Source organism: Mauremys mutica, chromosome 8 (genome assembly GCF_020497125.1).
Source record: "Mauremys mutica isolate MM-2020 ecotype Southern chromosome 8, ASM2049712v1, whole genome shotgun sequence".
Taxonomy (NCBI): domain Eukaryota; kingdom Metazoa; phylum Chordata; order Testudines; family Geoemydidae; genus Mauremys; species Mauremys mutica.
Genome location: NC_059079.1, coordinates 78,662,504 through 78,688,933, shown reverse-complemented (window position 1 = coordinate 78,688,933; position 26,430 = coordinate 78,662,504). Strand labels below are relative to the sequence as shown.

Here is a 26,430-nt window from a genome sequence, read left to right as displayed (position 1 = left end):
AGCTGTATATCATTACATCTTTCAGTAATAATAGGACCGTTAAATATGTATGGGACTGCTTAAAAAGAAAAAGAATGCAACAATAAAATATGAATTCTGAACTTGATACTGTCCCGTTTAGTTACTAAGATTTTATTGAATATAAACAATTATTGACAATACAGTTGGTTGGAAGGATATACTGCCAGTTACTATGAGTGGTTGAAGTTCCCCTTCATGGTGAGCATATTCGTAGAAAACTATTAGACAGTTTTGCATGCCAATTGTGCAAAATGAAATAAACACAAAATTCACAACACAATGCTGGAGGGTATATACTGTGGCTACATATTCCCTGTGACATAGGGAATCATCTTTCAGTCTTCTGGGATTGTCCCAAATTGAAAGGTTTCTGGCCTGGTGTTAGAAAATGATGCGACTGAAATAACTCTTGCTATCTCCCCACTCATTCCTACTATTACAATGTTAGGAAAATGTCCTGATTTGCCAAAATTAAACATGGGTTTAGAATTTTTTGTCACTGCAGACAATAGTGCAGTTTGGCCTGATCCTTCAAACACTTACACGTGAACTTACCTTTATGCCCGTGAGCAGTCCTACTGAGGGGACTGCTCACTTAATTTTGGGCCTGAGCCAAAGTCCAAAGTGGGGAAGGCTCCCACTGACTGACACCATGGGGTTTGGAACAAGCCCCTTACATGTTAGCAGGCTCAGGGCCTATGGTTGCCAAACCAAATAACATTTGTGGAAATGTGGTTGATGAGAAGAAAAGAGAAACGGCCATTCTTTTAAGTGTGATGTTTCAATATACAGCAATCATAGATATTAATTAAAATGCTTAAGTTTTCAAGAGTAGCTGGTAACACAGAGAGATGTTTCCGTTCTCCTGTTTGTTTGTAACTGCAATAAAAATACCTTTTTTGGAAAAAAGACATTTGTCTTTAGATGACCCGTGGGACTGAGCTTTGGTTACCGTACATCAGCAGGCCAATATTACTGATTCACTTTTCTGGAGACTTATGAAATGGAATCTCTAGTATGGTAATGCTAGTATAGATTTTAATTGATTAAATGAACAATACGTGACATATTGATTGTTTGTTGATTATATTGATATTCAGTGCTGTGGGACAGATTCAACCCAAACTGGCACAGCTAATTCACCCTGGCCTTGATTCAGCAAAGCATACAGCAAAGCATACAGCAATTAGGCACAGATGCTTAAATTCCAGTGATTTCAGTGATGAAGAGCTTTGCTGAATCAGGGCCCGTGTGTCCAAGGGGGAGAGCAGGTAGGGCTATCTCTGCTTACTCTCCGACAGGGCTTCTGCCCCAGGAGAGCAGTTTTAAAGGCATGTCTTCACTGCACTTAACTCGAGTTATCTATGGTCAAATCAACTCCTCTTGAATTAGCTCATGTGAGAATGCCCCACTGGGAGCAACACTTCAGCTGCACAGAGTGTGTGTAAGCTGTTGTAAATTGTGTAGCCCCCGCCTGGAGGTGTGGCTCAAGCCTCCTGCCTGGGGCTTGCTGTGTTTATGGGGAGCAGCTTCTCTCCGCACATGTCTTGAGTCCTCATCAGTTCTCTTCAGTGGCACCTGGTACCTGCACCCCAGGTAGCTTTTCACTGTGACCATGACACACAAGGTGCTGTCCCTTGGGAAAATGAATAGTGCTACCACTGCTGGCAAGGAGTATAAATCCCTGTACACAAGAAACAATGAGGTACCTTACCACAAACCCCAGCAAAGAAATGATGCACCCAAAAGTAACAATATGATAAAGGGGGACTTCACTGGGGCCATGAAAATAGGCTCTGGGGAGGAAAGGGTTAACTAATCTTTAACATCAACAACTCAGCGTGTTTCCCACCTCCCAATACTCTCAGCACTTCCCAACCCCTCCCTCCCTCCCAGGCACCTGGCCAGCAGATGCATGCTGAGATTGAGTCCAGAGATGAGTGCGTTGCCCAGCTTACACAAAAAGGGTCCCCTGACAGTGTCTTGGCCCCTGGGTGGGGCAGAATCCCTCCCTGACCTGCAGGCCCATGGAGGGCACAGCTGGCTCTCAGTAACTGGTACCAAGTTGGATCTCTGCCATTCTTGATGCTGGTCTCTGCACGGTTGGCACTGCCTGACCCATGCACTAGATCCCACAGCAGTTCAAAGATCCCCTTTGTGGGGAATGGGAGTTAATCAGAGACTCCCTTAGCTGTTCTGCTTCTCTTGCAGTTCTCAAGCTCAAAACTGAAACTAAATTTACACTATCTGTCTGTAGCAGGCTGAGCCTTGTCACCCATGAGGAAGCCTTCCTATTGGCCTCATATGGAGTATTTAGTCCATTTTGTCCCCACTTCGGACTCCAAGCATGCATGAAATGGTAATCTGCAGAGTAGGACCTCCCAGAGGCTCAGCCCAAATAGGGGTTACAGTTGTACTGTAACCCGCTGTAGCCTATACCCACTGATGGGCAGGCCAACTCAAGGTAAAAGCACCAGCCCGCTCAGATTAAGGATTTGTATGTATGTATGGGACTCAAATTAATCCTGCAATGAAGACAAGCCCTAAACTGTGGTGGAGCCCTTCTGAAGGAGGCTACATCATAGGCAAGCCACTTAACTTCCTTCATTTGCAGTTTTCAGGGGTGGCAGGTTTGTATAATTTATGGTGGTGCCCGGAATGAGTCCCAGTCCCACCCCTCACATCTGATATTGGTGCACATAACAGAATTAATGGGGTAGGGCCAAGGGATTTGGAGTATGGGAGGGGGCTCAGGCAGGGGTGGCTCTAGGTATTTTGCCGCCCCAAGCACGGCAGGCAGGCTGCCTTCGGCGGCTTGCCTGCGGGAGGTCCCCGGTCCCGCGGATTCGGCGGCACGCCTGCGGGAGGTCGCCAAAGCCGCGGGACCAGCGGACCCTCCGCAGGCAAGCCGCTGAAGGCACCCTGCCTGCCCGCCCTCGCGGTGACCGGCAGAGCGCCCCTCGTGGCTTGTCGCCCCAGGCACGTGCTTGGTGTGTTGGTGCCTGGAACCTCCCCTGGGCTCAGGGCTGGGGCAGAGGGTTGGGGTCTGAGGACTCTGGCTGGGGCTGGAGATGAGGGGTTTGGGTGTGGGAGGGGCTCAGGGCTAGGGTAGAGGGAAGCAGTTTTGGTCCTTCTGGCCATGCAAGTTTGTGGGCTAGTGAATAGGGAAACACACTACTGATGTAGAAATCAGACTTAGCCAGGGTAAAGCAGAGGTGAAGCTATGCCAACATAATAGGTATTTTTGTGTGATGGTACAGTCCAAATTTGGTTTGGCAAATTTGTGGCCTTTGTGACTGGAAGCCTCCCTCCAAAAACCTCTAAATCCTACCTCTTTATTTTTTCTAGAAAAATCTGCAACTCATTAACATGTGGTGAAAGCAATGCAACAATGCAATCTTGATTGTAAAATCTCTTTTAAATCTTAATATTATGGAGCCAAAGTCTTAACTGCAAAGCCCCTTGCTTTTGTGGTGTGAGGCAGAGTGTCAACATTATTTGAACATCTCTTTTTTGGTAGTTTAATTTCCTTTGTTAGAAGTTTCATTTGGGTGAGAGGGGTGGGGAAGAATAAGAAGAAAGGGAAACAGGCTATTGACAGTGCAGGCCTAATCTTGCTCATTTTACTTTCACACACAGCCCCAATGATTTGGATGAGTATGATGAGCAGGACTTGATTAGTTAAGGGTGGGAAGCTCCTTTAACCTTGTGTACTGTATAGCATGTGGATGCGCCTGCTATTTCTGCTGTTAGTCTTTAATCTTCAGGACGTTGCTTCTCGCTGTTCCGTTTTCTGAGAGTGGGAATTATTGCTATTGTTAGTTGAATAATTCCTTCGTTGAGTTTGTCACCTTGCATGTGTTGATAGACAATCACTGTGTCTCCTTGAGTCTTCTCTTCTGCAGTCTGTATACGTTCAACGTCCCTAATCTCTTCTTGGCTCTCTTATCTGAACACTTGGGATACAAATATCATAATTCCAGTGTTTAACAAGGGCTGTAAAGTCAATCCTGCATTTTATAGACCCATGACCTTCACTGATGTGGCAGCTACATTGAATAAAAGTTTTTGTTGATTAAGTTGCTCAGTGAGGGGCTGAGTTTTGAGAAGGACGGACTATTTTAAATTTTTTTCCCTCTTGCTACTGATCAGTGTCTTGTGTCTTTCCACCAACTTGATAGATGTGCAAGTATTTGAAAGTAAAAGCTCTTTTCAGGGTCTGACTTTCCAGTAGCATTTGACTCTATAGCGAGAAATCTGCACTGTTGCAAGATGATGGAAAAAGTGGTCTGGGTTTGCTTTGTGTGGCCATCCATTCCTGTATGTGTCTCAGATTGGAATGGGACAGAATTGGGGCTTAACTACCCCTTTTTCCTATGTGACTGGCATCCCTCTGTGCATACTTGATCCTTTTCTTACTGTTTCCAGGCTAGAAGGACCAGAATTTTATAGCCCAAATATATCAGGCACAGAAGTAACATTTCTCCTTTGGCTGAAAATCACCCCATTGTAGAGGGGCAGCACAATGCCTGACCATCACTAAGTTTTGCTGTGAATTTCACCCCACATGCAGGTGGTCCACAGTTCAGTTCATTAGATCCCACTGACACCAGAGAATTTAGCCAATAAACTTTGAACATTGTTTGCCTTGGCCAAACTAAAATTGCACCAATGTAAAGTAGGGGTTTTTTTAGTGGCTCCAGAGTTCTATGCTTCTTTTGCTTGGTGCATGATAATATGACAGACTCTCCTAATTTATTATCATTTGAGGGTAATCTGCCATCGAAATATAGTCTAAGTCTCATGGGTAGAATCAAACAAAAGGCAAAAAAGGCTCCTCTGAGTATCATTAGATTTAGATTCCAGATTGATTTCTATTTTTTGCCAGCTACTTCTCAGGTATTTGAAACTTGAATTAATGCAGGTAATTAACATCTGGGGCTGAAGTGTTGGTTGACTAGTCGTCTGATTTAGTCTGAGTTGGGATGTCTCTAACTGGAGGCAGAAGTTGGTCTATGCTTTGGCAAATATGCGAAAATGTAAACTACAGCTGGATGCTAGCTCTCCGGAAAGGTGTCTGCTGCCAAAGGGAGCTGTTAGTTCTTTAAAGCTGCAGTTAACTAAAGTTAATTCTACTCAAAGAGCCAAAGGCCATAAAAATGGTGGAAAATGGCTAAGCAGAGGAACCCTGCTGATAATAGCTCATTCTGGAAAGTCTTCTCTTGCCCTCTGGTCCAAGTGGCCTTGTTCTCAGATAGCCAGTTGAGCTGGGAAGCTCAGGAAGATGCACAGGAATAGACCTTATGCAATCAACTGACTCCACTTTACTTTTAAATTGGCAGAACTGTTTAAAGTGCTACTCTGAAAAGCAGATTTTTCTAACTCAACAGATTTTTCTCTCTGTGTGTATTTAGAGCCAACTCTATTGACTGTAGTGACAAAAATAGGGGTTTTCATCCTTTTTAATGAAGTTGGCACTGCAGAACCAGCACAGCTATTGGAGCTGGAGCTGGGATTCTTCCTTCTGCATTATCATAATTGTTTACTGTGTTCCAATTACAGACCCAATCACTCACACTTGTGTAAGCCCTTTGGCAGTGGTGAAGCCTACCCAGGTGTCAGTGAGCGCATCATTTGAAGACAGTGGCATTGTGCAGGTTTAAATCAGGACAGAATTGAGCCTGCAGGAGCTTTTATTACTGAGAATGATACATGAGAAGAAAGAAACCCAGTTTCTTTGTCAGCACCTAGGTAGAAGTTTACTCGGAGCACCTGATCCTGCAGCCTTTATCCACATGACCACCAATGAAGTCAAGCCACAGTTGACTATTTCTGTGTGATGCGCTCTTTGTTAGGCTTAGTTTGTTGTCTTTGCAGGCAAGATGTTGTATCTCTTTTATGGTCTATTGTCTCTCTTTTTTCATCAGATGTTCCTTGCTGAGGAGAATGTGGATTTTCGGATACACGTGGAGAATCAGACACGAGCAAGGGACGATGTGAGCAGGAAGCAGCTTAGACTCTACCAGCTGTACAGCAGGACAAGTGGGAAACACATCCAAGTTCTAGGCAGGAGGATCAGTGCTAAGGGGGAAGATGGAGACAAATATGGTAAGAATACTAACCATGACCCATCCAGGGCCAGTACAAAGGTCTGAAATGAGTGTGTTTGGGTGAGAACAAATGGAAAGATGGGTCACAGCCTTGCACTAGAACGGGCTTCCTGTATCTTAGCTTATGCATCAGAAGAATGAAGTTGTGAAATTGAATTAGAAAAGCTGTTTGTTCCTGAAAGCCTTTGAGATGTCCTTGGCAAAGATGCTTCCAATCAACTTGATGCAGACCCCTCACTAGCAGAGATTTAGAATTGGATACTGTACGGTACTGAGTGCTGCTCCCAACTCCTACTCAAATAAATTGGAGTCAAGAGAAATTTCAGCATCTTGCAGGATGAGATCCAGGGCATCAAAGAGCCCATCATTCTAGTTTCCTGTGAGTGCACCACTCAGTCTAGCAAAACACACAACTGCATCCTATCAAAAGGAAAATGGAAGCGTTTTACGAAACTTCATCTGTGTAATCCTATCTTTCTCTTTTTTGAACGCTGCATGTTGTGCCTCATTGACTGTTGCCCTCTGGTTTGGCCCATTGGTTGATATGTCACTGCAGAAATTCATGAACATATATTGCCTCTGACTGTGTATGTTGTACGTACAAGTATTGGGATGTGGGTGAAGGGGGAACTTTTTTGAAAATAATTCTCTCTCTCAGGGAACTGCAGACATTAACGTGCAGTACACGGCTGGCATAGAGGTGTGCCACACAGGGACAGCCTCTGCCAGTGTGCAAGGAGCATATAAAGCGGGGCAGGATAAGGCCTGTGTGCCGCGGGAGAAATAGTTCAGAAATAGCCGATCTTTGTGAAAATGACCCTTCTGGTATTGCCAAAGCCCTAGTTTGTTCTACATCATGCCCTTTACATAGCTAAGAAAGGCCAGGCAGGTCGGCTTCTAGATGTTGCCTTTGCTTTTCCAACATTTCTAAGTAATATGGGGTGGAGAAGACCATTTGGCTGCTGATTTTAGGCCATTAGGCTGCTTTTGTCATGTTTCTGTCCCTCTTGTGCCTGCACAGTCATCATAAATACTCCTCCTAGGCCCCAGGATGGGGAATACATTCCAGAAGAGGAGGATGCTGAGGTCCCATAGGGAACTGTGCAGTGGCCAGGAGGGCCAACCCTGGACCTGCACCAAGTGAATGGCAGCACAGAGCCCTGCCTTTTTTGTGGTCCCCTCCTGTCATGCGCTGAGGCGCTCCTCCCTCAATGACCTGCTGCAGCCCACCCACCTTGGAAGCCCAGTCCACTCCCAGTTGCTGAAAAGCGCCCTACCACCCTTGTTGTGACCCATGCCCAGTAATGACAGCCCTCCCCTAACCCATCTATTCCAGTTGCTAAAATCCTCTTGCATCATCCTAATAACAAGCCTCCCTGACCAGCTGCAAACCATTCCCACCTCTAGACCAGCTGTAAGGGTTGTGGAAACCTGCTCACCATCACACATGGCACAGGGACACTCATAGCATGATAATCCATGTGGCAGTGAGTGGGGCCTTAGATGCAGGATGTGGCCCCGGTGATAATGGAGTGGAGAGATGTCAGGGTCAGGGACGTGAAGAATCATCTGTGCAACAGCCAACCCTGACTACCAAGGCGATGGCATAGAATGAATTATTTTCCAGAAATGCCCCCAGAGGCTTTGTTAAGGTGTCACCTCTGATCAGGACCAGGGATAGACCTAACGCAGGACACTGGATCTGAACGCTCCTGAACTTAGGATCCAGATCTGAAAGTTGTTGGTTAGGTGTATCCCTAACACAGAGTTTGGAGGGCACCTTTGTCTCACACCCATTGGTTGACCCTTTTCCTTCTCCACATCCTCTCTTCATCCTCCTTTGGAGTATAATTTTCATCATTTCTGAATCTGGCCCACTGAGTCAGAGTCAGGATTAGATTTTGGGAATCCCTGATTCCCAATCCCATGCTCGTTCCTCTAGAGCATGCTGCCTGTCTTGGCAATAGCATTGGCAATGGATGTAAAAGAGAGTCACAGTGTTGCAGGGAGAGTGGGAATCCATCTGAGAAGTTGCAACAAAGGAAAAGATGCCCGAGCGTATGAAATAGCTCCAAAGGCCGCTGCTGCGGGCACAAGTCTAGAGAAGGAGAAGGAAGTGTGTGGGCATCACAACTGGAACAAAGTATAATATGGTGTGTTTTCCACAGGCGCCTCCGAACACTGAAGTATCACTTCAGAGAGGATGCAGGCTGTGGGTAGGTGGAGGCAGCCTCCCCTAACCTGGGAGTTTGAACCCTTTCATCTGCCTCTCCCAGAGGACACTCGAATTCCCCAGTTGCTGTCTCACTTTTTAGATGGGAGGGTTGGTTTAGGGCTTAGTCTTCAAGCGAAGATATGACCTTTCTTTCTGAGTATCCAGCATCCAAATGATTCATTACAAGGATGGAGAGGGGGGGTTTATTTGGGTTTTCAGGGAAGGGAGAGTTGGCTGATTTATTGCAGCCTTACTGACTTGTGCAAACTTTCCTTGCCTCTTGGCTTAAGAGGATGCACAGATATGGAGTCAAAGTGAGGTCCCAGGCAGTGCTGTGGTGGTTTCAGAGCTCATAGATTCGGTGATCACTGCAGCACAATTTCATGCAGCTTCAAATCAGTAAAATAACAAACTGTAATGTGTATTAGACACTTGCTGTAGGAAGAAACCAAGATCTAAACGGAGGAAGTATGGCAGCCCAGCCACCTGATACGGGTGTGCATATGCCATTTGTAAGGACAAATACAAGTTTTGAGGTCCATAAAATAGCTAATGTAATAATCTGGGGATTCAATTTTGGGTTTGTGCAAAGCGGCCTTAGCTCTGAGGCCAGGATCTGGCCCCATGTGTCTGATTTATTAAACAGAAAATTAAGTCTGTTAATAGAATTAATTGAGTCTGTTTTATCCTTTTAGTCGGATGGCTTTTATCCCTTCTCAAACATATGAAAATCCATTTGAACAGCTAAGTCAATTATCAGACTAAATTAAATCTAATAACAATGCCTACTGCTTTCAGAAACACTAATTAATCTAAATATACTTACCTATCTCACTAGGGGGGTGGTGAGGCTTAATTGCTGTTCCTAAAGTGCTCTGATATCCTCAGATAAAAGGCGATATATATATATGCAGAAATACTGTCTCTTAACCCACCAGAAATTAATGAAAAGACTGACAATCTATTTACAGATTACACGTTTATTTTGGATCCTTTAATCTATTCTGATGTAGTTTGTTCTGGCCCAGAAAAAACAATATTCTTGTTACAAACTTATTACTACTTTACCAGGTGTCTAAGTGATTCTTTTCATTCAGAAAATGAAATGGGCTGGAAGGGGGTGGGGGGAAGGAAGAAGGACTTGGAACCTTTATATTCTATCTCAGATAAATGGTACAGATAGGCGAGATAGAGATCAGTGACCTGAAACATTAGAGCCTTTCATTTATTTTCATTTCACAAAAGGCAGAAGACATTCTATCCTGTTTGTTCACTATCTTTGTGTCCGGTTCACTTGGCTGGATGTAGCTCTCTAGGATGGGTGAAGGCACTTTGGCTCATTTGTACTGCACAGCTGTGTGGTTTTGTTTTAAAGTCATAGTCTAAGGTTGTACCGGAAGGCGTGTGTGTGTGTTTAAAGTTATATCCAGGAGAAGTGATTTCCCTTCCCTTCACTGTTGTGTGGCATACTTTGTACCAGCTGACCCCTTAGCTGGTGCGTTCCTCCCCAGAGATGGCAGTATTTCAGAGGTGGGTGACTTATGGCCGGACCAAGGCCTTGCACCACTTAAGCCATAAAAATAGAGGCTTAAGTGAGACCTTCTGTCCTGGGATTAATTTTACTCATAGTGAGTAAATTGCTTTGGGATTCTTACGGATGGAATATGTTAGATGTAGGTTTATTATAATAATTTGTTATTAGAGGCTATTCTTCTCTAAAGCACAATCATGCCAGTATTGCACTAGCGTGACCCTTGTCAAAATATTCCACAGGAATGACCCTGACACTCCAGTTTACGCACTAGCCCCAAACACTATTGTAATCTCCTTTATAATTGGGGACAGCACCAGAAGTGAGGAGCCCCCCATCCTAAACTGTCTTTCAGTTTCCAAGCCTTCACCTTTAGACTGCCAGCCTCTCTGAGGACCTGATCCCAAGCCCATTAAAGTCCATTGAAAGACTCTCGCTGACCTCCTTGGGTTTTGGATCAAGCCCTAGTTGCCTGTGAGAAAAGATGGGCAATACATTGTTCACAGAATATTAACAAGTGTGGGCCCTGGCAGATCCTGGCGGGAAGCAAGTTCCAGAGACAAGGAGAACACCCTGTGTCATTAGCTCCCCCTGCTTATCAAGGAGGATCATCTCCAGCGTCTCCACTCACATCCGCTATGGCATTATGACCCAGGGAGAGAGTCAGTCTCTCCGGTAGTCAGGTCTCGAACCTTAAAGGTTAAATCTGGCACTGGTATACCACCTGGAAACTTATGGGGAGCCAGAGCAACTCTGAGTATCGGTGCTATATCCTCTGCGTGATGGACCACTCAGCTGTGATCACTGCATTCAGTACTAGCTTGAGCTTCCAGTTGGTGCCTGTGTACAAGCCCATGTAGAGCATTTTATAGCAGTATAGACATCAGACACAATCCTTCCCTGCTGGAGACTTCATTTGTGGAGTAGATGGGCTCCGCGGTGAGGGGTGGGAAGGGTGCGGAAAGTAGTAGTATAGTAAAATAACTTCCTGTAATTGCTAAATTCCTTCTTAGGTTTCAGCCAGCCTGTGCTTTCTGAAATTACCGAGCTAATGTAGCAGTTCTTTGGGCTTGGCAGGCTGACAGCTCGCCTAGAACTCTCTCAACTCATTTCACTAATGACTCCCATTTGTTCTCTCTCAAAGCCTGGAAACAATGCAAAATACCAGGGCCATTGTTCCATGTCTAGCAAGTCATTCCCTCCCCTCCGTATCCCGGGCACCTTAAAGGCAAGTTGCCTTGGGAAAACCCATTAACCTTTTCCCTTCCTACTGTAGTTTATACTGAGAGTGGTTCCCTTGGGAAGGGGAGGAAGAAAAACAAACCCCCTTTCAGTGCCCGGAAGGCACAGAGTAAAAGTGTTTACCTATAAGCAAGAGGAGATATCCCAAGCAGTTACTGTGGCTAGTTAAACATGGACATCTTTCCACAAGCATCAGTTACAAGCATGACATTTAGAATCTGCTTTGTTTCCCAGGTATATGCAAAAGGACCTGCCTATCACAGTACAGATCCTCAGATACTCTGAATGAATTGTGATTTGCTCTGTAATTTATTCAGTCAAAACATCAGGTTGGCTGTTTCCTATTTAAACTACGTATTGCTGCCCCCAGTCTCTTGCCGTTACAGTTTTGACACGACAACAAGACAAATAATTTTTCAAAAAGACCTTTTATCTTCTAAATAATTTATTTTCACTTACTTGGCCTGGGGGCAGAGCTGACCTCAGCGTGGCGATGATCATTCACCATGGCAGCTGTACAGTCATACAGGGCTGTGTGATTGGGCTAAGCCAGGGACGCCTTCGCTGTCCAGCTGCTGTGTTGTCTCCCCCCTGCACCCCCCAACATCTCCTTATCATTCTCTGTGTGTGATTGTCTCCCCTTCTAATTTGGGTGGAGCAGGCGTCCAGTGGCAAAGTTTTCCTTTGAAAGCAGGCAAGGGTACGCCACGAGTGACAGAGCAGCTGGATGAATTAGAAACATTGTGAGCAGACCGGCTGCTTTGTTGAACCACTAATAGTAACTCTGTAGCCAAGCCACCCAGGGTTCTGTGGGCTATGAGAGAGCTGGGTGATAGTCACCTTAGATTCTATTCTGGAAGGTTCAGCAACCATTTGAAATATATTGTAATTGTCTTAGTTGAGCCATCTGTACATTTAAGGGGCGTGTGTGTGTGTGTGCGGGTGTATGCACGTGTTTGCCGTGATCTGCATTTGTGGAGGGAGCTCTACTCAAGAAAGATGAGGAATAAAAAAACAAAACCAAGGCTACGAAAATCTGTTTCAACCAGTGAATTTTCAGCAGGCCCTTGCACATACATCCACAATGTTTGTGACTCCAAAGTCTAGCATACAATGAGTGAACAATGGTTAATTCCATATCTGACCGCCCAGATGCAGTCCACCTGTTTTGTGTGCAAATGTAGATGTGAGCCTTGATTTCCACTCCCCCCCACCCCAAAAGTGGGTTCCTCACTTCTGAGCTCACCCCGAGAGACCTTAAACAGTCCTGCTTTTCAAAGTGGGGGTGCTCAGCACTTTCTGAAAATCAGGCTCCTTTTAAGGCGTCTTTAGTTGGATAGCCAAAAATGGAAGCACATAAAATCACTAGTCACTTTTGAAAATGTAGGCCTTTATGCCTACAGATATATTAGGTCCCCCCAAATAGTGAAAGTGCAGTGTTTAGAGACACCCCCCCCCCGCCATAGAATTTGGCCTGTAAAGTTTTAACATGGGGAGTGCCAATGAAAGATATTTATTTTCATAAAAGTTATGAAAGGGTTTTCTTGTTGGTTAACTCTGTGTGTGGGGGTGGGGTGGGATGGGGTGGGGTGGGGGTGGTATAATTCTATACTGTGATTTAAGTGTTCCCATTAGAAATGTAGAATAGGAAATAGGATCCCATCTGTGAGCAATTTAAGAGGAAGTGAGACAATGGAGTCAATTGCTACTCCAGTTTAGATAATCAATACAAATATTATTAGTATAGTGATTTATCTTTCTAGGCACTTTATGAAAATGTGAATGCCAGACCCTGAAGACAAGGCAATATAATATTATCTGTTCCTGCTTTCCTGTGATTAAGCTTTCCTTCTACACAGCTTGTGCAGCTGCCTTTCTACATATTCTTCCCTAGCTGTGGCGAAACGTCAGAGAAACAAAGTTAGGGTTCTTTCTCTTTTTGCTGATTCTGAGCGGAGGTCTTGGTAGATACCGTGTGTGTTGGTACAAAAGTGACTTTATCATTTTATGCAAGAGATGTAGTGTCAGTCAATTAATGGGAGCCTCCAAAATCTTGGAGACAATCTTTTTCATTGATTTAAGCTTTGGTATTTTCAGGAACACAGAAGAGTGATTCTCCAGTATAAAGGCAGAGAGCGCTTAAGTCTTGTTTATTGAGTTCTGGTGAGTCTTTCATCCGAAGAAGTGAGCTGTAGCTCACGAAAGCTCATGCTACAATAAATTTGTTAGTCTTTAAGGTGCCACAAGTACTCCTGTTCTTTTTGTGGATACAGACTAACACGACTGCTACTCTGAAATCTCCCTAGGTATTTATATCAAGCCCAGAACTGTGGTATCTGCGTGATTTTTCTTTATTCTAAATCATTTGAGACAGTGCACAATTGAAGTAGGTTCTTGTAATTGCTGGGACATGGCTAAACGTGCCTTGAAAATAAAGCTGGCCAACATTTGTGGAATGAGAAGGTTTTAGCCCCAAAATGGCCTTTTTTCCAAAAATGTTTTTTTTCTAAATAAATGATTGATGTCAACATTTTTTATTTTTATGAAACTTTTAGTGCCTTTTTTTAGAAAAAAAGACAGAGTGGGGAGATTTTTTATCAAAAATATTACCTAAGAAGTTATTGAAATGTTCCTTTTACTGGAAACCTGGTCTTCGGTAAATGAAAAATGTCATTGATTATTTGGATAACGGTTTCAATAAAAAATTTCCCCTACAATTTTGCTCAACTTTTTAAAAAAAATGAAAAAGTGTTTCAAATCCTTTTGAAATGAAAACAACTTTGAAATTCCAACATTTTTCATGGAAACAAATGTTCAAGTTTTAAGAGCGGAAGGATGAGCAGTGGCTAGGATGGTATGTGGGATCCAAGAGTCCTAAGTTTAATTCCCAGCTTTGAAACAGACTTAATGTGTGATCTTGGGCAAGTCACTTACTCTTGCTGTGTCTCAATTCCCCATCTGTGCAGTTATCCTCATTGTGAAGATAAATATAAAAAATTATGAGGTAGTCAAGTACTCTGGTAACGGGGGACGTGCCATAGTTTAGGTAGAACTAGGTATTTGCTGTTTCTGATGCTGAGAGATCAGTTTTATTTTTAGGCCATGATAGTAATAATGTCTTATACTCATAGTGCCTTTCATTCCATAGAATCTCACAGCATTTAATGAGGGAATCTCTACAGCCACCTCAGCAAATATTTTAACAATGCACAGCAGTTTGGGACAGGAAGTTAAAAAGAATACTTTCCCCAGTTGGAACTGCAAAACAGATTTACCTAGGCGGAAAGGTAAAAAGCATGAAGCCATTCACTGTGTCTCTTAAGGGGAGGAATAACCGATGTGTGTTTCTTAGAAATTTGGAAGAATCCAAAACGGAAGTTGAAAATATCCCCTCCGCGCCCCCTCTCCATGACTGTCTGTGGTTTGACCTAAATATTGTCCTATAGTCATTCCGCAACTGCTAACTTCATGTCCGTCCAATGCTGGCATTTTCCAGACTGCCTGCCAAGGAGGACACGTGTAGGGTATCTGCAGTCTCCAAAGAGTTCCCAAGACATAGAAGACAAATCAGAAACAAAGGGACTAAGAGGGCCTAGAGAACGAACATTCATTTCTTGCAGCACATGAAGAGGGTCTGAGGGATGGAAGGAGATGACAGTATGGTCTGCGGCTTACTCTGTGGGAACATCCATCTAATGATCTACGTCAGCTGTAGGGGGAAAATACGCTCCAGCCATAATGTGTTTTCAGAACTCTTGCACTAGACAGTGTGTGCTTTGATCCTGACACACAAGCTGGGAGCCTCTGAACTTGTCTCTAACTGAATGCTCCCAGCTCTGGTTGCAGATGGGTCTCTACTCTGTGTACACTAGGGCCCAGATCCTCAAAGGCATTTAGGTGTCTAACTCCATTGAAATCAATGGGAGTTAGGTGCCTAATACATGACTAATAGATACTCTGTACTACAGTATGTAACTAAGCAGAATCCCCACATAATGCATTAGGGGACGATGCAACTTAGTTTGCAGAATGGCTGTGTATTGCACTAACCTTCTGCTGGTATCCTTTGCAACTAGGAGACTGGAATTAGTGTCAACAAAACTTTCTGCTCCTCTGCATTCCCAGCTGCCAGAAAATAGGGGTACTCCTACCTCTCTAATAAAAAGAGGGTCTATGCTATAGACACATACGTATTGTAATGCAGCCCTACCTCCCTGTAATTGTAATGAGCTCAGCTGTGTCAGCCTCAGAATCTTCTTTCAGGAAGCAATTCTCAGTACATCACAACTGGCCGGGAGTTGTTTTGGCTGGAAGGGGATGGGACCAGGTGGTGCATCATCCTACAGCCTCTTTAGTTCTTTGTCACGTGTCCAGTGGTGTCTGTTCTTGATCTTAGAACTGGGACTGGGCAAAGGAGGTGGAAGGGATGTTGGGCCCCCAAGGTTGTGGATCAGTATTGTGGGTTGATCTAGACAGGAGATTGGCTTAGATGTATGGGCAATGAATATAGCAAATGGGAGGTGAATAAATTTGGGATCCAGGCTTCAAGATGGCATGGTTGTGTTTTGTTTTTGTCTTTAATGGCTTTCAGGAAAGGATGAGAGAGAAAATTGGCAGCAGCTGGAGAAGAGTTAGGGTGGGGGAGCTGAAGGAGCAGGTGAGAATCAGCCAGACCTGCCTGTGATCCCATTGAAGATTGGAGAGTAGGTGAGGAACCCTGAGCATGGCAAAGCAGGGGGAATGGCTAAGTGTGGAACTGGAAGCAGGCACAGATAAGGGTTAGGAATGATATCAAGATATAAAAAAGCCTTCCTTCTTGGCAGTGTGTCTGCTTGTGCACCAGTGGTCTTGTGAGACCTGTACTGTGCTGTGGTTCTCACTCCTGAAATACGGGTGTGAGGGGGTATATTGCCATGAGCCACAAAACAGCAGACGCTGATATACTGTTCTTGTACTGTCTATACACAGAGTTTGGGAAATGTTCCAAAAGATTCCATGTACCACAACCTACACTGCAACCCAGACTTCCACTTACTTAAAGAAAAGGGTTTCAAAATAGTTGTGGTGAATTATGAAGCAATTCAGAGGCATTTTTAATTCTTAGTTTAAAACGATGTACCCACCTATAGGCAGTGGGTCAGATCCTCAGCTAGTGTGATCGGCCTGGTTCCATTGACTCCAGTGGATCTGTACCAGTTTACACCAGGTGAGACTCTCGCCCAAGCTTTCTTTGCCTATGAAACCATAGTTCTAACAGTAACAGCAGCGTGGCAGCTCCAAAGAGGAGCATGTGTGAGTTAAAGGCCTTTGGATGCACTTTTTATCACAACTGAGATCTGGTTCTCCTCTGACCTCCACCAATAAAACTTCACTGACTTCAGTGGTGCAGCTCCTGATTTACACCCATGTGGGTGAGAGAAGAGTCAGGCCCCGAGTGCCTGATAGCAGTGATACTTCTTGTATCTTACACCTTCAATAAGACCTTGCATTTCAGACCATTTTAGCCAGTGGGAAGCAAAGCAACACTATTACATTTTAGCCTGTGGTATAACTCACTGTAGTGGGGTCGCTGTGATTTAGTGCTGGCTTTTAGTCACCCAGTGACATCTGATCAGGAGTTGCCTTTATTTTATTTGCTTCTCCATCTACATTTTTAATTGATTTTTACAGGTTACATTTTCACCGGTGACCCGTTAGCAGGCAGCTAGCCAAAAACATATTGATTTTACACCTATTAATTTGGGGATACCGACAATGAAGTCTGAAAGCCTTGTAGCCCCTAGGAAAATCAATCCAACCGGGAGAGAGGCACGGCACTGGGAGGTAATTGCGCTTATTTCTTTAGTTGCCTGCCTTGTATGTTATACTTGTCACCCTGAAGCACTAAAAGCTTTGCCATTACCTGTCAACAAATAAACTAATACAGCCTGTTTATAAGCCTCTGTAGTGGGAAAATGTTCATTTTCTGGCCTCCAAATCTTGCTCAGTGGCTTTTATGGCATTTTATTGGGAAATCTGGCCAAGTCACGGTGGTACAAGGTGTGATCCCTGACCGACATAGCTGTGTTGGCAAAAGTTCCCCAGGTAGATGCAGTTGGACTGGCAAACTGAGTTTTTGCCAGGATGGTGTATGTTGCTTGTGGGTGACGGGATAATCTATGCCAGCAAAAAATGCAGTTTTGCTGGTATAAGCTGTGTCCTCACTGGGAGTACTTCGCCGGTATGGTATACTTGTATACTAGTATAGAGTACTGGCCAAGCGCTCCTACTGTAGACCTCTGTCCTTGGTCTCTGGAATGGAAATCTTTAGCTTGTACTTAAATAGACCTTGTTCCAGCATAGGGTCCAAGTCTGCTGCCTTTGCTCGCATGAGTAGCTCTGTTGACTTCAACCTCTAAGGAGCTGATGCCAATTTATGAACTGTTTTGTTGATATTGTCTGGGATTTTGTTTTGTCTTTTTTTTTTTATTACTAGAGGTGCCTTTCCCCCAAAGCAAGACTTCATCAGCTCCTCCCTGTGGGCTCTACTTGGAGGAAACAGTTTTAAGCTCTGGCAGAAGGTCTGTAGGAGCTTCTCTGGAGAGGTTTTCCTAAGCAAGTGCCACTCGCCGCCCAGCACTGTCCACCTTGTTGCTTCTCCACCTAACCTTGAATCTCTTCTTTCATCTTAAAGCCCTTTGCAGTGAGGGCTGTACACATTACCACTTATATCGGTATAACCAATGTCGCTCACGGGTGTGAATAAGCCACCTCCCTGAACGACATAGTTACACTGACCTAAGTGCCGGTGTGGACAGCACTATGTCGGTGGGAGAGCTTCTCCCGCTGACCTAGCTACTGCCTCGCACAGAGGTGGTTTTGCTGTGCCGATAGGAGAGAGCTCTCTCCTATCAGCATAGAGTGTCTTCACCAGATTTGCTACAACTGTACCACTTGTAGTGTAGACTAGCCCTGAATGAGAAATCTGTGAGGTCTCGCAACATCTTGTGAGGTAGGTAGGGCTGTGTATTCAGGCTACAGAGGCCTCCGAATAAATATGAAAATCTTATTTATATGCGTTTGTTCTTTCTGGACTATATTTTTCCTCAGAGGTCGAAATAATGAGTTTCTGGTCTTAGATATTTCCACCACCGAGGAATTGCAATACTATGAGAAGGTCAGCTCTCATGTTCTCTTGGTCCACATGTAGCCCCCGGAGGCATAGAACGTGAAAATCATAAACCGATACTTGAAGAAAACAATTGCAAACCTAATTTAGACTGCAAGCTGTAGAAGGAAGGGACTTAGTCACCTTCCTTGTCTGTAAAACAGTTAGTGTAGCATGTCAGTGTATGCTGATCTATAAGAATACCTGCATGCACCCATACTGCAAGCTATGTAGGTAGGTATCGGTATCCCATTTTACTGATGGCTATAGACTGAGACCCAATGGGAGAAGTGACTTGCCTAAAGCTTTGTCTGCATGAGAATGTTGGGAAGGAATAGACTTAAGGTAAATCAATATAGCACTCTTTAACCAATACAAAGGAGCAGCAACTTTCTTGTGTAGACAAGACACAGTCATATAGTTGTGGCCATACCACCACGGAGTGATGCTTTGCTCCCTCTAGTGGTGACGAGGCCAACTAGAGTTTGATGAGCCTGCTACAGCCTGGGCTAAAAGAGGGGAATCTTTTAGCTCAGGCAGCAGAGGTTCATGTGTTAAGATTGAGAGGTCCCAGGTTTGATCCCGAGTGCTGCTATCCCCCCATCCATTCCCCTGTGGTGTTGGTGTTTCATTGGCAGAGCTGGAAATAAGGCTGAGGACTCCCATTCCCCTTCTAACCACCGTGATCCAGTGTCTGTTTTCCACCTCTGACTACTATAAGCCTAGGATTCTGTTGTCATAAATTGTCAGCAATACTGTTCCTGCTCCCACTGAAGTCAATGGTGAAACTTTAGCTGACTTAATTGGAGCCACTAGTAGCACTATTATGTTGATCTGTTCTTTTTTTGCACCGGTTTGTAACTTCCTACCGATTGTGTATTTTGTAAAAATAGAGGAAAAAAGGGAAAATTCTCCACTTTGTCCTGCACATCTCTGCTGAACATTTTGCCTTTTGCCTGAGCGTGGGGTGTGCATTCAAGTCGGTGGAAGCTCTTCATGGAAAATGAGCATATAGTCTGTAGTATAGACCAGTAGGGATAAAAGGTCAGCAATGTGGATTAGAGAGGCACATTTTACCCACAGGCACAGTGACTGATGCTTTATAATCTTCATTCATTTCTCAAGGACTTAACTCTTCTACATGGCCCTTTGGGTGATAGACATTTCTTGGCCTGATTGAAACTCTTAAGATTCCTCCCCAAACTCTCTGGGTTGCCTTAGAATTTCCACGGTGTCTCCTATTGATCCTGCTCTCTCAGAGCTAACTTTGCAAATGTGACTTTCAGCTACAAACCATCTTCTTGCAGTTTGACCCAGCTAAAACCGATATCTGTCTCTCAGTCTCTCAGCAGGAAGAGACTGAGGGGAGACAGCAAATTTCGGCTCCTGGGGCTAAATTGCTGTGCTCTTTAGCTGCAACCTGCGTTAAACTAATTGATGACCGGCTTTAAATATAACCCCTGATCAATCAGATTCATTGATTTATTTCCCCCCTCCCTCTTACCAAGTGCTAAGCAGTTTCCAACCTGGCTCCCTCCCCAAGAATTGCAAACCCCATCCACTGTGTAATAAAAAGGATGGGATATTATGACAGCGCTACAATCTTATCAGCACGCTGGGGGAGGAAGGAATCTCCTATATTCATATGAATGTTTGGCAACTAAGAAAAGCCTTACTCAACAACAACAACAAAAGCTGATCCATTTTCTCCGGATGTCTTTGAAAGAGGCTTACCTTAGAGACAGACTAGAGAAAGGCTATTGATTTTGTTTGACCTCCAAACAGACTGCGGTCAGTATGATATTTTCCCTGTTGGAAAAGAAGCAGGGCTGTGAATTTCAGTGTCAGCGTTTGTATTGTATCTGTGCTTTGGAGCTTTGGGTTCTTTCTCAATAAATGTCAAGTTGTGAGGAAAAGTAACACTGGAATACTCTGGATCTACCTCTCCTTCCTCTCTCTCTCGGCCAAATTGTTAGTTAAATACGACACATGTTGGGACTAGAATAACATTTAGCGGTCCCATCCACTGAGCCCCACTGCAGGTTAGCGGGTTGAGCCATGAACATGAGTGACATTTTGTAATTCCCATCTTGCTTTTTCCAGGGCCATGCCAGGCTCCTTTTCAAGCTATTAATTTCTCTTCTGCACCAGTGCTCATTATAACACCTGGTGTTAGGAAAGATCCTGCAGATTTACTGATCAGGAGGATGCAACCCTGCTGCAATCTTTATTTTTCCCTTCAGTGGAGCCTCACTAGCATTGGCCATATGGTAGATCTTGTATATTTTCCTCTCTCTCCTTTGATTAACCCCTTCCTGTATACAATAACAAACTCTCTAAGGAGCACCTCCCTGGTCTTATTAAACTCCCCCTGAGATTCTCTGCCTTTAAATGGGAAAGCCTTCCTAATTTGCACTTAGTGTCCTGAAATTAAACCAAGTATCCTATTTTTACCTCCTGTGGTACAGTGTGAAAATACAGCTAGCATTGTATTTGTTAAAGAATCATATGGCTTCTTGGTAGATCTTTGCCATGAGAGGTTTCATTAAATCAACATGCTTGTTCCTTGACAACAGCCTATTGAGAGGGAGTGGTTTGGAAGAATGGAAATACATCTTGGACTACAATATTGCAACAGACCATTAAGTGAAGGTTTTGGTCAACAAAACATTTAGACTTAAAGAGCAGGGGCATTTTTTTCAAAGTCACAAGCTCTCAAATGTCAATTTCAAACTCTCCTCAGACTCTCTTTGAGATGAGGTATATTAATCTACAGATCTAACTGCACTGAGTCCTTCCCTATGTTATCTCCCCAACAATAATGCCTTATACATGTTATGTTTTTGCTACTTTCCCCAACTCTATGGCAACAGTGACATGCGTAAGTTTGCTGATTTCAGCATGGGACACAGATCAAAGAATAACCAAGTAAACCAGTGCAGATTGAGTCAGGGTGTTGGTAGAGGGTTTGTGATAGTCAAGCTTCCCCATCCTGAGGACCCCTGTTGGTACTAGCACATGAAGTTTCTAATTGCGGCCCATGCCTCAGTTCCAGTCCAAGTGGACAGCAGTTCAAATCAGCTCCAAAACCCTATCCCGTCTCATTTAGAAAAATGAGTAGTCTGCATTGTCAGCGCTCAGCTAGAATGCACATTTGAACTACCTTTTAGGTCTGGGTGAAAGTTGCTGATATGAAAGTGTAAGACAGCCTGCATTGTGACTGCCTGCAGCCTATGTGGTCTGCTGACAATTATATATCGGTTTCCAACTGCAGTGCTTAATTTCCCAGAGCGAAATAGCCCTCCACCTCCCTGAAAAATAATGAATGATGGAATACGTATTCAGATAGTGTGAGCCAAGTTGAGCTGAGATTACAGCCTGTGTTATGTATGTAACTATAGTGACTCCCCAGAGGAGGGCTTTAAGAGTCCCACAGAATCTTTGTTTTTAGCCTCAAACTAAACTTTTTTTCATACTTCAGAATATTCAGTGACATCAACCTGATTCCTTTGCAAACACCTCCAATAGTTATGGGGAAGAGAGAGCAGGGTTGGCTGTAGCCCTTGCACAAACATACAGGAAAGCAGCCAACAGAGAGAAATTATGAGAGGTGATTGAATAGCTCTTAAAAAAAAAAAAGTGTGAGCCTGCCCAAAGCTGTGCTGCTTTGCTGGACCGAACAGCATATGCCCTGAGAAATTCCATGCGCTGAGGAGTCAGTTGGGGGTGGCTTCAAGAGTCACATACCCAAAACTTGCTTGTGCAATGGCGGAGGTTTGGAAATGAACCTCTTTGTGTGTGCAGATGGGCCTTTGTATCTGAAAACTGGGTGATAGTATATCTAACTACCCAGTGTGCCCATGTAAAATCTCCAGGCACAGTTACCAAGGCCTCTTGGAAATGGGTCCCATATGGTTATATTGTCCTGTCAGACAGAACATGGGAAACACAGGCAAATAAACCTACATTTGCTGAAAATTCACTTCCCCAAGTTGCTCTTCTGAATCCACACATTATACGGTGCTTGGTAACTGTATTCATTGTCCATTGTCCTTTGTTTACTGATAATACAGTAAAAAGTATCCATCTAGTGGGAGGAATAAGGGAAAAATTTGCAGTCCGACCTTGGCCAAGTCAGTTGACTTGTTCTTTACTCAAGGGATGTTATGAGATTTCATTAATTAACACACAGAAAACACACTAAGATCCTTGAATGACAGGGGATGTGTCTGTACAAAGTATTATTATGAGGTCCTCTAAAGCACTAATACAGAATGTTACTATATTGCAATAGCTTGCACAAGACATCCCCAGTACATGAGAATGGAAAAACCTGGGAATAAGATGTTCTTTTCTTTAATTTCTAAATTGGAGACTCAGCAAGTGAAAAGCCTAGATGTTCTTGTGTATTAAATGCTCATAAGCCATTTCTATAAGCTGGGTACCAAAGTCCCTTTGATTCTCAGAGGTAATTGTACTTTTTAATTAGCTGAAAAAATCCTCAGCCTAGGATCTTGCTATATAAATTATAATTAACCCCTTTGCACTGGAAGTTGAGATTTCCTGCCCCGAAGCACTAATGCAAAATGCATTAGCAGCACTTAACGTCAAGCACTCTAGACCACCAGTGCCAAAGGGTCATTTTGCTACCCAATAAATACTGCTTGCACTTGGAAGTCCAGTAGGAAAATGGCAAAGAAGCTGTGGAAACTTGAGGGAATTGCGGAAGACAGGATTTGAGGATGTTTGACCTGCTGCTTTGAGAGCTGCAAATGCCACAGCAGGAAGGACAACATTGAAAAACCTGGTGAGGAGATGAGAGCAAGGAGAGCGACGTGTCACGGAGAGTGGTTTTTGTTAGCGGACATGGCTGGTTGACTCGCCTTGAGAATGGCCCTGGGAATGCACAATTCATACACCTAGAGTGAAATAATTGTCTGTTGCCGAGAAGGAAAAATTGCCAGACACACTTGGCTGTGCCTGTTGTATACAGAGCACACTAGCAGCAGGGGTTTGGCCACCCACTGTTCTCATTCACTGGCATCCTGTCTTTCTGTCTCCTGCACATTTGGGGATGAATTTTAACTCTTCAAACAGGAGGGGGCCTGAAGCAGAACACCAGGTCTGAGGGATTGTGATAAACACTCTATTCTCTGAAACCTCGAGTCTCCAATTATAACTCTCCCTTCTGTCCCCATGCCACCCCCACCCCCAAACAACCTTCGCTTATCGCTCACTAAGAATCTTTCTTGGAGAAGGGAGAGGCCTGGTGGTCTGCTGCTCCCTCTCTTTGGTGAGTCTTCTACTGATTTAGGATGAACTGATGGCCAGTTCACTCTTCTTTCAGCATCCCAGTCTCATCTTCAGGAGCCCATAGTGAAGATTGTGGTTGCTTCTTCTTTCTAATTAACTGGTTCATCTGCTTCCCCTGAACTTTGAGGTGGTGAAGTTATTCTTCACTTCCCCCACAAAAGCTCTTGTATAGTGCTGTTGGCATAGATTGCCTGCCATGTTCCATCCCCAGAAACAATTTCATTTCAGCATTGGCTAAAGTGATTTTGATGTAGATATTCTGTAAACCATGTAGGGTTCCTAGAGGAATGCATTAAAAATATACAGACTTATTCTATAAGGACTCACTGTTGCTCCATCCTCTGCAGGTTCAGAAGATCATGACCCAGTTGAACCTGTGCAGTTACATTGTGTTAAAGGCAGAGTGGGATGTGAGGACAGTTGAGTGCAGGTGGTCCACCTACTCACCATAGACTCCAGCAGGGGGGTGCGTTAGGGAAGATCTGTAGCTGTGAAACTCACCAATCATTTGACCCTGCAGAAGTCACCAGCAGCAATAGCAGTTGTGAAGTGTCTCCACTGCTGTTGCATGGCCTGGAAGGAGGATTCCTTCCCCCTGCTCTTGTGGAGAAGTCCAGTGAACAGCCCTGCTCCTTGGAATTGCAAACTAGGTCAGAGATTTGGCTGTCAGGGCTGCATTTTTAAAATACAACTCGCCTATTTATAAAACCTCCTTGGGGTGGGGAAGAGATGCACAGAGGTGAGCTGAAAGGCATGAGGGGAGTTCTGGAGCAGGGAACCTCCCACGCTGCAGCCACACTGTTTGCCAGTGGGCCCCAGATGTGCACAATATGAGCAGGTGAAAATGTGATCACGACTCTGTCTATAATGCATTTCACCCCACAGTGCACTCACACATCTGTTACAGAGATATTTTTACACTGGTAGCCTCAGCCTCATTTCAGCTGCTGAGGGCATCTCCACTCCTCTCTGCTTAAAGATCACAAAAGGGGATAAAATAACCGAGGATAATGAGGTGGCACGATAAAGGAGAAGAGACCTGCTCCGGGCCAGTACAGCAATGCATGCTGGAGAAGGCATCTATTTCTGAGGTTGCTTTTTAAAGTGAATTATCTGCTGGTGAAAGGTTCTGGGTTGAGAGCCCTGGAGTCTGAAAGAACTGTTTATCCATGGAAGGACGGGCATAGCCTGGGCCTCGGCATTGCCAGCTTCTCACACCCTGTCTCCCGTTAGTGTGTCTTCCCTTGCTTCGAGGATAATTCCCTCTACGAGGACTCATTTACGTTCACTTGCAACCTCCAAAAGGTCACCTTAGCACCAAACTTTTGCCTAGCAAAAGATCAATAAGCATAAATAATAATAAAACATCAATATTTAGTCAAATGAAAGGGCCACATTTTGCTCTAACTTGCTGCCCCTGCAATTGAATTGGCTTCAGCTGGGTCACATGGTGTGTAAATCAGGGCAGAATTTGGGTCTTTCTTGAAAAATCCTTCACCTACGGTGTCAAATAGAGTTGAGCCCAAATCAAAACCCTGATCCAATCCCCACCCCGCCACCCAGAATGTCACGGAAGTTCAGAGGTGAAGGCAGATCTTCTCTGGTTTTGGTGGCTTTGGCCCGTCTCTGGGATAGATAGGATACACAGCAAACAACATACACAGGTATTGTGCTATCAATGTCCAGCATCTAAACCCAAAGAAAGAACCCTGGAGATCACTGAATTCCTTTAGATTTTATAGAGACATTGGTCGTGCCTCAATAGTTAAAGATGGGTTAACTTTTTCACTTAATGGCAGGGATTCACGCTCTGTTATGTATAAAAAATATGGTATATCCTCTGCTAAATTTTAGCATTTATTATCTGAGTACTGAATTAATGTGCTGAGAATCCATAAGATTGAGTTAAAATTAGATTTAAAAGGGGTCCTTTCAATAATTTAGCATCCTGTATTAGACCTTTTTTGTCCGTGTAGCGGAGTGGCTACCCGCTCCTGCCCTTTTGGGGCTTTAAAACATTCCTGGGAAGCGGCTTTAGGCTGGGCTGATTGGGGAAGTGGCTGCAGCTGGGGCCATGCCCCAAACTGAGCAACAGGGCCTTATAAGAAGGCCTGGGGAGCCAGAAGAAAAACAGTCTCTCTCTGTATTCAGAAGGAGATGGGCCTGGCTGCAGGGAGCTAGACCGGGTACCTGAGTGAAGCAGGGCTGGGGAAAGGCTGAGGAGCTGGGAGCTCCAGCTTGGAAAGCCCCAGGCTGTGGCCTAGCAGAGGGCAAACAGGTACTAGGGGTTGCAGAGGGCAGCCCAGGGGTAGGCCAAGGCAGCAGGTCCAAACCCTCCTTGCCAGTGATGAACAGGCTGATACTGCAGTCTGCCCCAGGGCGTGGGGCTAGAGAATGACTGGCAGTAGCCAACACTGAGGCAAAGTGGGGATAGTAGGGTGGGGGATTCCCCTGGGAGGGGGAGACCCAGTTAAAGGGGCACTGGGGTCCTGGGAGGGACACGGGGGCCAGTAGCAGAGAGGCGGATCACCGGCCTGCAGAGGGCACTCCGAACGCTGGACTGAGCTAATTCCCGAGGACGACCAGCAGGAGGCGCCGCCGGGGTGAGTCCGGCCCCGTTACAGTCCCAGATGATCTCAGTAATGAAGTAACATATTCTTCAAAATTTCCATACAGTTAAAATTCATCAAAAGACACTCAAACAATCATAACTGTCTTGTAGTGATCCCACAAGGACAAAAATATGAACAAAATAATGTCTTTAAAAATTAGTGTCCTCTAATGTGGGACCACAGATGCTAAAATGCATTAATTGTAATTGCATGGTTATTGCATAGTGCCAGAGGGCAGA

General features: G+C 44.4%; 1 protein-coding gene across 14 annotated transcripts in view; it reads left to right on the top strand.

Moving 5' to 3' along the window:
* The window catches only part of FGF18 (fibroblast growth factor 18), a 109,627-nt gene that overhangs the window by 41,102 nt on the left and 42,095 nt on the right, over window positions 1-26,430 (top strand). For all 14 annotated transcript variants that reach the window (XM_045028094.1, XM_045028099.1, XM_045028106.1 and 11 more), the window contains one exon: window positions 5,949-6,129. In XM_045028094.1, coding sequence (XP_044884029.1) covers window positions 5,949-6,129 — 181 coding nt within the window. The remainder of the gene's footprint in view (window positions 1-5,948; window positions 6,130-26,430) is intronic.